We start from the raw sequence: 11,568 nt of genomic DNA, 5'->3' as shown, positions 1-11,568 counted from the left end.
TACCTCTCTGTGTGTTTGTTTGTTTATCATACCCTGGACCTTCACCACTCAGACTTTTCCAGAAAGAAACAGAGAGAGAGGGGGGAAAGAAACCATAGCACCAAAGCTTTTGGTCAGGACTAGGCTTTATCATTTTTTTTTTCTTAATATAGTGTCAGGGAACAATCTCAAGCCTTCATGTACATGTGACACAACTGCATTGCCTCCTTGGCCCAATCTGTATTATTATAGTGAAGAAAAAGGAGAGATAAATGCCATTCCACCAGTGATGGCACTCCATCCATTTTTATCCTTGGTGCTCTCTTTTTGTGCTAAGACTTGAACACAGGGGAGAGGCAAAGCCGGTAACGTAGAAACAACACCTGGTGTGAGCTCCAAAAAAAAAAGTGGCTTACAACCTGGGGTTCTCTGGAGAGGGTAGATAACTGGCACGTCCGTGAAAGGGTAAATAATGGGTGGTCAGAGTGACACCAAAAAAGAGTCCTATAACCCACAGGCTGGCAAACAGAGGCCAAATGGACAAAGAAATGAAAATCTTTGGCTTCACTATTTTGAACTCAACTTCCCCTCCCCCGAAACAGCCCCAAGGGCTGGCCAGCTGCTCCTAACAGGCTTCCTATGGAGCTATTTTCTTTACCAAGATTCCTGGCTTAGCAGGGTTCATCCCAAGCCTTTTTTTTTTTTTTTTAATCTTTTCCTTTTTTTAGGCATCTGGAACTCTATATGAGTGACAAAATGCCTAACAAATCAGAGCTTCAGCCCTGCCTGGAAAAGACTACTTGAGTTTTGTTGTTGTTGTTTTATTTTTTTATACTTCTTATGGTGTCTTTGCTCAGGCTGAGTGCAGCCAATCTGGAGTGGTCCAAGCTGCAAACTGACTGTTAGGTTGTTTTTTTTTATTCTATTTAATTATACTGTTACTATCATTATGTATGTGTGTCTCTTTTCCCTCCTCTTTAAGCTGACCCAAATTAACTGCTGTTGCTTTTTCCATTGATAGGGTGTCCTATCCATTGTGAGAGGAACTTGTTTCTCTCTCCCTCTTCCCTCCATCCTCCTTTTTCTCTCTTAGCTAATTCAAAAACAAACAACAAAAAAACTCTTTCCTTTCACTGCTTTTTTTCTTTTTTTTTTTCTTCATTTCATCCATCTTTTGCTTTCTGAATTCACTGGCACTCATTTGTAAATTATTTTGTGGGAGAAATCTGACTTGGAGTGAAGTGTGTGTGTGTGTGTGTGTGTTCTCTACTTTCTCCCTTTCTCCTCTTGCTTATAGTGGACAGTAGATTTCCATAATTGTCTATTCTTGCTTTCCCTTTTTTCCTTTCTCTTTCTTTTTATTTTGGTTTTTTTTTTTTTTTGGACTGGAGGTGTTGTTTGGCTAACTGGTATTGGTTGAACTGCATCAATCCTTGCTTCAGTTACTGTTGTAATTTCTGAGGTTGGGTGACTACATTTGTCATAAAGGTATTTAATATCGCGTGGCTTATACTCAAAACACAACAACTAAAGAATGACAGAATAGAAAAATAAAAAACACATACATTAAAAAAATGGTTAAATCAAGAGCAAATAAAACTGATACCACAATGAATCGGGACAGAAACTCCAAATCAGTCAGAAGTAACCATAATAAGAAAAGCATGCAAACAATAGTAATCCTAATAATCACAGAAATGAAGACAACTATGGAGGAAAGGGCTAGCAGAATTAGGGAAACAACAGATGAGACCCTCAAGAAATATACTAGCTACCTCAAGGTAATTAGAGAACTGAAAGCTGAAATAGCTGGGCTAAAAGGTCAATTATCAGAACAAGCTAATACTATAACTGAACTGAAGAAAGAAGCTGGGGAAGGGAAAGCAGACTAACAGAAACAGAAAACAGAACTAGCCAGACAGAGGAAAGCTAGAGAAAACAAAGAAAGAGGTAAAAGAGCTCAAAAAGAGATTGAGAGAGACTGAAAACAACAACAGAGACATATGGGATGATCTCAAATGAAGTAACATTCATATAATTGGCCTGCCAGAGGAAGAAAGAGAGGAAGTGGAAGCAAACATTCTAGAAGAAATAACAGAAGAAAACGTCTGAGACCTAAACAACAGAAAGGACATTAAGATTCAAGATGCCTAGAGAGTCCCAAACAGAATCAACCCAGACCTGAAGACACGAAAACACATCATTGTTATAATGAAAAGAAGGATTAAGACTTGAAAACAGGGAAACGTGCATGGAGAGCATGCACTGTGCTGCTGAGCCAGATCTAAGGCCCCAGAATTTGTTTACTCATTTATAGGAGAGATTAGACACCATAAGGTACTTACTCAAATAGTTACTACTTAGACCTGGATACCCTCCTCTGCAGCTTCCTACTTCACTTCCCTCAGTCTCCCTAAGCCTATCCCTGTCAAAGTAAGGACTACAAAAGCTGGAAAAGGGCAAGAAACCGGCACAGTGTAATGATGGCCCTTTTGGTCACTACCAAGCCACTCCATCACCCAGGACCCTAGTAAGGGAATCCTGGGATTCCCACATAGTCGTGATGAACCTAAACTTCTAACTGGTCCCCTCTGCATTGTCACTAGTCATCTCCATCAGGAACAACATAGTGGACATTTGTGTCTGCCTCTACCAGACCTTGCCCTCAATGTAGAACAACAGTAGGGACTGCCCTACTCTCCAAAGAGAGGCTGGGTCAACATACTCTGTCACTCCAGGACCTGTTGTGAGGGAGAACTTCATGAGTGGAGCATGCTGCAGGTGTCTCTCTTTCCCCCTCTATTGCTCCCTCTCTTGCCCTATTTCTCACTGTCTACAAATAAATAAATTTTAAAAGTACTAAATCAATGTGACATTGGCTTCAGCTCCTGGAAATCTTTGAGCTCTGCAAATGAAGCAGAAGTCCTTAAATTCAGTAGGCAAAACCAAAAGAAAAAATACCTCAAATAGCTCATAAGTATGGACATGGGGAGGGGGGGTGTCAGGCACTGGCTTAAGCGCACATAGTACAAATGAAGCACAAGGACACACGCAAGGATCCAAGTTTGAGCCCCTTCACAAGTGGTGAAGCAGATCTGCAGGTCTCCCTCCCTCTCCCTCTCCTTCTCTCTCTATCTCCCCTCCTCTCTCAATTTCTCTTTATCCTATACAATAAAATGGGAAAAAATATGGCTGCCAGGAGCAGTGGATTCATAGCGCTGGCATCGAGCCCCAGCTATAACTCTGGAGGCAATAAATAAGTAAGTATGGATTTGTTAAGGTAATTAAATGTACTTAGTTCCTAGCAGTCATAGAATACTTTCTGTTTTATTTATTTACTTATTTTTTATATTTATTTATTTATTTATTCATTACCTTTTGTTGTCATTGTTGTTTTTATTGTTGTAGTTATTATTGATGTCACTGTTGTTGGATAGGACAGAGAGAAATGGAGAGAGGAGGGGAGGACAGAGAGGAGGAGAGACACCTGCAGACCTGCATCACCACCTGTGAAGTGACTGCCCTGCAGGTGGGGAACTGGGGGCTCGAACCGGGATCCTTACGCCGGTCCTTGCACTTTGCACCACGTGTGCTTAAACCACTGCACTACTTCCCGACTCCCACTTATTTATTTTTATTAGAGATTTAATAAGATCAACAAGATTGTGGAATAAGAGGGTACAATTCCCACCACTGGTGTTCCATATCCCATCCCTTCCACTGGAAGCTTTCCTATTCTTTATCCCTCTGAGAGTATGGACCCAGGATCATTATGGGGATGCAGAAAGTGTGGAAGGTCTGGCTTCTGTAATTGCTTCTCCACTGGACATGGGTGTTGGCAGGTTGATCCATAACCCAGCCTGTTTCTGTCTTTCCCTAGTGGGGCAGGGCTCTGGAGAGGTGGGGTTCCAGGATACATTGGTGAGGGAAAAGCGTAAAATTCAAATAAAATGTGAATTGAGTTAATAATGTATCAGCACTAGTACATTAGTTATAACAACTATACAGAACTCTCACATGTTAATAGGTAAAATGAATGAGGAAGTAATATGCAAAAACACTCTGCTACTCTTGAAAAAAATATTTTTATTTTTGGATAGAGACAAACAGAAATCGAGAGGAAATGGGGACATAGAGAGGGGGGAGAGACAGAGACACCTGCAGCCCTGCTTTCTCTCTTACAAAACTTTCTTCCTACAGGTGGGGACTGGGGGCTTTAACCGGGTCCTTGCAACCTGTAACATCTACACTCGGCTAGGTGCACCACCACCCCTGACACCTTCACCTGTTACTCTTGCACTGTTTTTGTAAACCTGAAAAGTTTCTTCCAAAAAAAAAAATTATCCAGTTATATTCTATAGGAAGAACAGAAATTTAAGTACAAGTAGTTATTTGTCAACTGTATCACCTTATAAAGAAAAATTTTGGAAGCACTGTTGTTGCTTTTTCTCCCTCCTCAATCTTAAGCTCTCAAGAAGATAACTGGGTATCAGTTATATATACAAGTAGTTCAGCATAAATCCAAAGCTATAAAACTGAGTTACCTTAATAGGACTATAAGATTTGATGATTTATTTTGTGTTAAGTTATCTCAGCTATACAAATCATGTTATTTTGAATAGGGGTAAGGAAAATACATTTCCAACTCAATCCATTTTTACCACCATTTATTTATCACATTTTCTCCCCTCTCCTTTTATATCTTACAACATTTAAAAAAATTTTTATGTATAAAATGGAAACACTGACAAGACCATAGGATAATAAGGGTACAATTCTACACAATTCCCACCACCAGAATCCCATATCCCATTCCCTCCCCTGATATCTTTCCTATTCTTTAACCCTCTGGGAGCATGGACCCAGAGTTGTTATGGGGTGTAGAAGGTGGAAGGTCTCACTTCTGTAATTGCTTCCCTGCTTAACATGGGCATTGACTGGTCAATCTATACTCCCAGCCTGTCTCTCTTTCCCTAGTGGGACGAGCTCTGGGGAAGTGAGGCTCCAGGACACATTGGTGGAGTCATCTGCCCTGGGAAGTCCGGTTGGCATCATATTAGCATCTGGAACCTGGTAGCTGAAAAAGACTGAAGATAAAAAGCAGAACAAAATGTTGACTAATCATGAACCTAAAGGCTGGAATATTGCAGATGAAGATTTGGGGTCTCTGTTTTGGATACAACATTTTTTAATAAGATGTATTATTTCCCACTGTACCTTTGTTCCACTATATTTATAACCTTGTAGGTTAAGGATTTTGTCTGGGTTATTCTTCCATTGTAGTTCCAAGTATATATGTTAAATAAATTAATGCTTTTTTTAAAGAAAAATTTTAGCATACAGATGACAGAATTTGTGTCCAAAACTGGCAGAAATCCTAACAGCATGGTCTAAGTAATTTGAGGTCTTTAAAAGCTTAATTACTTCAAAAAGGCTCTAAAACCAAAATGCTTATTTTGGCAAATGTCTTTATATTAACTTCTTTAATAATCCAAGATTGTATGTAAATTCAATTTGGAGAACTAAGAAACTATTTGTAACTCACTTACTTATTTATTTATTTAATGTTTGATCAATTAATTATACCAGAGCACTATTAGGTTCTGGCTTTTGGTGGTACAGGGTATTGAACCTGGGACCTTGGAGCCACAGGCACGACAGTCTGTGCGCTAAACCGGTATGCTATCTCCTCTGACCTGTAATTAACTTATTTTAAGTTTAGTGGTTTTACTGATTGAAACAAAAAGGCTCATTTTTATGACATCTGTGAGCAATTGTTGATAACTGGTTGACTAGATTTTTAGGTTAAATTGCATGGTTTTGTTTTCATGCCATTGATCTTTTGAGTTTCAATCATTTACACATAGCTTGTAAAAGATTTGTTTTCTTTTTTATATATCATTTTTACTTATAAAAAGGAAACACTGGGGGGTCGGGCGGTGGCGCAGTGGGTTAAGCGCATGTGGCGCAAAGCACAGGGACCGGCGTAAGGATCCCCCGGTTCGAGCCCCTGGCTCCCCACCTGCAGGGGAGTCGCTTCACAGGCGGTGAAGCAGGTCTGCAGGTGTCTATCTTTCTCTCCCCTTCTCTGTCTTCCCCTCCTCTCTCCATTTCTCTCTGTCCTATCCAACAACGAATTGCGTCAACAAGGGCAATAATAATAGCCACAACGAAGCTACAACAAGGGCAACAAAAGGGGGGGGGGGGGAATGGCCTCCAGGAGCGGTGGATTCATGGTGCAGGCACCGAGCCCAGCAATAACCCTGGAGGAGGAAAAAAAGGAAAAAAAAAAAAAAAAGGAAACACTGACAAAAGCCATAGGATAAGACGGGTACAGCTCCAAAAAATTCCCACCACCACAACTCCCTATCCCATTCCCTCTCCTGATAGCTTTCCTATTCTTTATCCCTCTGGGAGTATGGAACCAGGGTCATTATGGGTTGCAGAAGGTGGAAGGTCTGGCTTCTGTAATTGCTTCCCCGCTGAACGTGGGCATTCACTGGTTGATCCATACTCCCAGCCTGTCTTGTCTCTTTCCCTGGTGAGACACGGCTCTGGGGAAGCTGGGCTCCAGAAAACATTGGTGTCTGCCCAGGGAGGTCTGGTTGGCATCACGGAAAGATTTGTTTTCTAAGGAAAATTATGACCCTGTACCTCTAGCTACCTCTTTAGCCCAACTGCAAGATATGAAATAGCATGTTATTGGGGTATCTGTTGGCTTATTTTTATAAGAGAGCATAAGCATAATCACCAACCAATTGGTTTTCTGAGCTTAGGGATCTATGCTTAATTGTCTAGGGCATTGTATCAACCTAGGACATTATATCACAGTTATAACTTCCTATTATCTACAACCTACTTGTTATGTAAAACTCAGTTATAGAAAATAATATTTGTGAAAGGAAAGTTGAAACCTGTGCAATTCATTATTTAATGTTGAAGATTCTTAATTTGGGGTTCATGTAACCCTCTGCAATTATCCACAAAATAATGAATGTGTGTATATCTAGCAGTCTACTGCTTTATCATAATTTCAAAAGTGGTCTATAACTCAAAGAATGTCAGATATTCCCTTATTTATTATTTATTAGTTTATTTATTTTTTCCTCCAGGGTGACTGCAGGGGCTCGGTGCCTGCACCACAAATCCACTGCTCCTAGAGGCTATTTTTTTCCCTTTTTGTTGCTCTTATTTTTTTTTTAATTGTTGTGGTTATTATTGTTATTGCTGTCGTTGTTGTTGGATAGGACAGAGAGAAATGGAGAGAGGAGAGGCAGAGAGGGGGAGAGAAAGATCGACACCTGCAGACGTGCTTCACCGCTTGTTAAGCGACCCCCCTGCAAGTGGGGAGCCGGGGACTCAAACCAGGATCCTTAGATGGGTCCTCACGCTTCATACCATATGTGCTTAACCCACTGCACTAGCACCCAACCCCCAGATATTCCCTTTAATTCAAAATTCATTCTTGAAGTCAAATAGTCCTAAAATCATATACTTGTTCAGTGTCTTTTTTTTTTCCTATTGGGGTTCCTTTTAAAAATGTTTATACTTAATTGAGTCTGGATGTGTAGGCATCTTCTAGCATAGAAGGGAATCCAATACTTTTGGGATACTTGAGATCAGAGTGCTATATCATGACAGACACTATGAGAGACAAGATCACTGGGTTCTTATTTCTTCCTTTTTTTTTTTCTTTTTCTTTTTCTTTTTCTTTTTTGCCAGAGCACTGCTTAGCTTTGTAGCTTTGGCTGATAGTGGTGGTGAGGAGGGGGGAGTTTGAACCTGGGACTTTGGAGCCTCAGGCATAAGAGTTTCTTTGCATCACCATTATGCTATCTACCCCCCACCCAGGGTTCTTATTTCTAAGAACAGCTGGATTTCTCCTAAATATTTTTATTAACTTATCAGTATTTTGACTCTTTAAACTCCTCATGATTTCCTCTAGACCTAGAGACTTAGGCACCTCCTCTAAAAATGGAAGGGGGCTGATTTTATAAATAAATTAATATACATATACATATATATATTTCCCCCCATTTTTTCAATGACCCTGCCTTCACTTCCATTCTAAACTCACCCCTATACCTATTACTACTGCCAGGTGTCTTTCCTTTTTTCCTCTTCTCTTTTAGATAAGAGAAATAGTGCCTGGTTTCTTTGGTGATTCTTTGATGATTTGGTGATTAGCTTCTATATCAGTGGTAGTATAAAAAGATTCCAGGTGACAAATTCTGGGTCCTGGTGGAATGAGGGTACAGAGCCCTCTAATTTTCTTCCCCTGTCACTTACCCTTTTGGAAGTATGAACCAAAATTCTTTCAGCGTGGGTGCAGAAGATGAGAGTTCTGGGTTCTGTAATTGCTTTTCCGCTGGACATGGATGTTGGCAGGTCAATCCATACCCCAGCATATTTCTTTGATAGAATTTTTGTCTTTGGGTGTGAATTCATTTTTTTGTTTGTTTTGTTTTTGAAATTTCACATATATAAGTTTCATTATCAAAAAACTTAAAAATGTAGCAAACAACAGGAAGACAAAGCAAACAATAGGATAAGGAGATTGGAATGATGGGGTGCAGAGACAGGAAATTTATATGCAGTTAATGTTTATATTAATACTAATAAATACATGTCATAAAAGTTTCCATCTGTGGTGTAAGTCTAGACTCTAAAGGGTAGATCTAAATTTGGTCTGGGTTTCCTCCTCCCCTCCCATTTTCTTACAATCTTGTAAATCAATATTAAGACACTAACAGAATAAAACATAAAAACAAAAATCCTATCAAACCTCAGTTTGCTAAAATGAAGGTTATTGTCTGTTTTTAATTCATTTTTACAATGAGACAATAAAAATGAGAACATAAAATAACTATTCCTTAATACATAGAAAAATACTTTGATAAGAAGACTTAGTGATGAAATGCATATTTCAGAAGCCACATGGCGCGCTACATCAAGATTATTACTTTTAAGATAATAATACTATCTTTTGTAGAGAATTATACTTGCGAGGCATCACTTCTCTTTTGCCCATTCCATGAAATTTTGAAAGCAAACATTCTATATACATGTTCCAGAAATCCTCAACTATGTTTAAGAAGACATCATAAAGTATAGGCCGCTGGGATTTTTGCAAAAACAACATGAGATCCCAGAAGGTATCAATATTATGTTTTATCTTCAGTTTTTTGAAATCTATTATTTTCAAAGAGCAAATATTCCAGCAGTCAAGATCAATGTGCTCTGAGATCCCAGGGCTGACACTGGCAAGCACTGCCTTTTGAAGTTCAAAATCAGCATTAATCTGACTGGCCAACATCATGCAGCCTAATGTTAGGTAGAACCATCTTCTTGTGGCAAAACCCATATTCTGTACAGAAAAGGAAAAAAAAATTAAATTATTCACTTACTGATCTATTTAAACCTAAAAAGTTATAAATACATATATTTTCTGTTTTTAGCAAGTCAATTTTGTCAACTATGTATTTGCTGTTTTTTTCCCCTAAATTGCTGATTCCCAAACTTTCCTTGTAAAGAATAGTGCAGATTAAGTTGTTTACCAACGTTCTGACAATCTTTAAGGAGTCATTAAAAAGTTAACACGTTTATGAAGATGTAATAGGTTCATTTCATCAAAGACCTAGAACTAGAAGTAAACTTTAAAAAAAAATGTGCTCCCACATTCTCCCTTTAAAGATCAGAAGGAAAAAAAGTTAGCTAATGATATGTCTCAGCAAATTCTTAAATCTCTTGTCTCCCTATCCAAGCCCTCTGACTATAATACATTTTAATATGGTGAATCAAAGCCCAGTCTGTGCGTAATTAAGTTAAGCACTGACATCTGATGGATCCCTCCCTGGCTTCTAGCTGGTTGCAGAGTTACATACATACATACAGGAACGCAAAAGGTGATATAAGCCTACCAATTGACTTTACAGTAAACTAGCCTAAAGCATATTGCTGGAAGTCAAGGATTAAATTGGATTTACATTATCACAGGTCTGTGACACAACCTTGACAGCCATAGCGAAATTGGTTGGGGTTGGGGTGGGGACACAACCTGCTCCCTATATACACCCCTCCCGCCTAAAAAAAAAAAACAAACTGTTGAGATAAAGAGACGAATCTAAAGATACAAATTTAAACTTTAGTTATCCCTGTCTTTCCACACCTTTGAGAACTGTGCAGATTCTCCAAACTGGGTTGACAGTGAACAACTCCTGAATTCTAGAAAGGAGGGAGTGGGGGTGGGTTGGAACTGGGATTTGTCTTTGCCAAGAACTTCAGGATACGCTCCACTTGAGACTGTTGTTTTCCACCGAGACGGGTCACCTCGACCGAGGGGCAGGCGGTATTTCCCCTCCGCGGGCCGCCGAGGTGTGCTGTGCTCCTGGAGGCGCCTCGTGCGCGCTGCGTTCACTCGGTGACTCGGGCTGCTCCTGCCCGGGAGGAACTTGAGAGCTCAGCGCCGGCTCCTTACGACTCCCAACCCTCGGATCCCCAACATCTGCCCACTCAAACCGACCGCGGGAGGCGTACGAAAGACTGGAAGCAGTGCCCTGCATCCCTCTCCGAGTTTTTCCCAGGACTCTAGGCTTACCTGGCTGAATCGCCTCGCGTTAGCAGATGGTGGTACTGAGAGCTCTGCTGGGTAGTTCTGTCCCGCAGCCCCAACCGAGTTCCTTTTTTAGGCACAGGAGGAGGGGAGGGGGGGAGGAGGAGGCAAAGTGAGTGGCAGTGCTCCCAAGCCCCGCCCTTACCTTTCCCACCTTCCCAGTGTTATATTTATTATTATATTTATTACTGAAGAAAGAAGTTTAGAGAAGGGGAGATAGAGAGGGAAAGAGCCAAAAAGACACCTGCAACCCTGCTTCACTGCTTGTGAAGCTTTCCCCCTGCAAGTGGAGACCAGGGGCTTGAATCTGGATCCTTGCTCTCTGTAGCTCACTACCCCACTCATAAAGCTTTTCATCTGCAGATAGGAGCTGGACTCTGGGTTCCCTGACATTGCTAGATGTGCACTCTATTGGAGGTTCCACTTCCCGGCCCCTAGAAAAACATTCATAAAGCTATGGCCCTATTAAAATCCTCAAGCTCTCTGAGGTCCTAAACTGTAGTTAAGCACCATTTAAATTATGAATGAACACCTTTTTTTGTTTAAAAAAAAATCTTCAGTATCACTTAATTGAAGGAGTGTTGACTCACAAGGATTGTTAATTGTGTATATTTCCACAGTTTCCTAATAGAGGTGTTATATTATTACCAAAATTACGTATTATACCAAAATGAGACATGGACAGTATAAAAAGGATTAAAGTCGTAGTTCTCTTTCATTAGTGATTATGGGTAATAAGTGCCTAAACAAAATATTAAGAAATGGAATTCAGAAGGATTTACAAAAAGTACACATCAGTAAAACTGAAGTTATCTCGAGAATGCAAGATAGTTCAACTTATGAAAATTAACAACTATATTCACTATATAAAGGAAATTTCGACAGAATCCAACACCTATTTAAGGTTTTTTTTTTTAAGTAACTTAGTAAACATAATAGAAGAAGCATTTTAGTTTTTTTAAATTTCTTTATTGGGA

The 11,568-nt window shown here is 39.9% G+C and overlaps 1 protein-coding gene across 2 annotated transcripts; it reads right to left on the bottom strand.

Annotated features, from left to right (window-relative positions):
* Positions 1 to 8,880: 8,880 nt before the first annotated feature.
* FAM237B (family with sequence similarity 237 member B) lies at positions 8,881 to 10,660 on the bottom strand. Of its 2 annotated transcripts, none has more exons than XM_060195706.1 (2): positions 10,577 to 10,660; positions 8,881 to 9,346 (listed from the first exon to the last, which is right to left on the bottom strand). In XM_060195706.1, exon 2 carries the CDS (start codon positions 9,341 to 9,343, stop codon positions 8,945 to 8,947), a length of 399 nt encoding a protein of 132 aa, XP_060051689.1. In that variant the 5' UTR covers positions 9,344 to 9,346; positions 10,577 to 10,660; the 3' UTR covers positions 8,881 to 8,944. The 2 variants fall into 2 exon arrangements, with proteins under 2 accessions (XP_060051689.1, XP_060051690.1); XM_060195707.1 differs by lacking the exon at positions 10,577 to 10,660 and adding an exon at positions 10,148 to 10,295.
* Between the last annotated feature and the right edge of the window lie 908 nt (positions 10,661 to 11,568).

This window comes from Erinaceus europaeus, chromosome 8, assembly GCF_950295315.1.
Source record: "Erinaceus europaeus chromosome 8, mEriEur2.1, whole genome shotgun sequence".
Taxonomy (NCBI): Eukaryota; Metazoa; Chordata; class Mammalia; order Eulipotyphla; family Erinaceidae; genus Erinaceus; species Erinaceus europaeus.
Note: the sequence above shows the minus strand (reverse complement) of the source record. Positions and strands in the feature narration are given on the sequence as shown.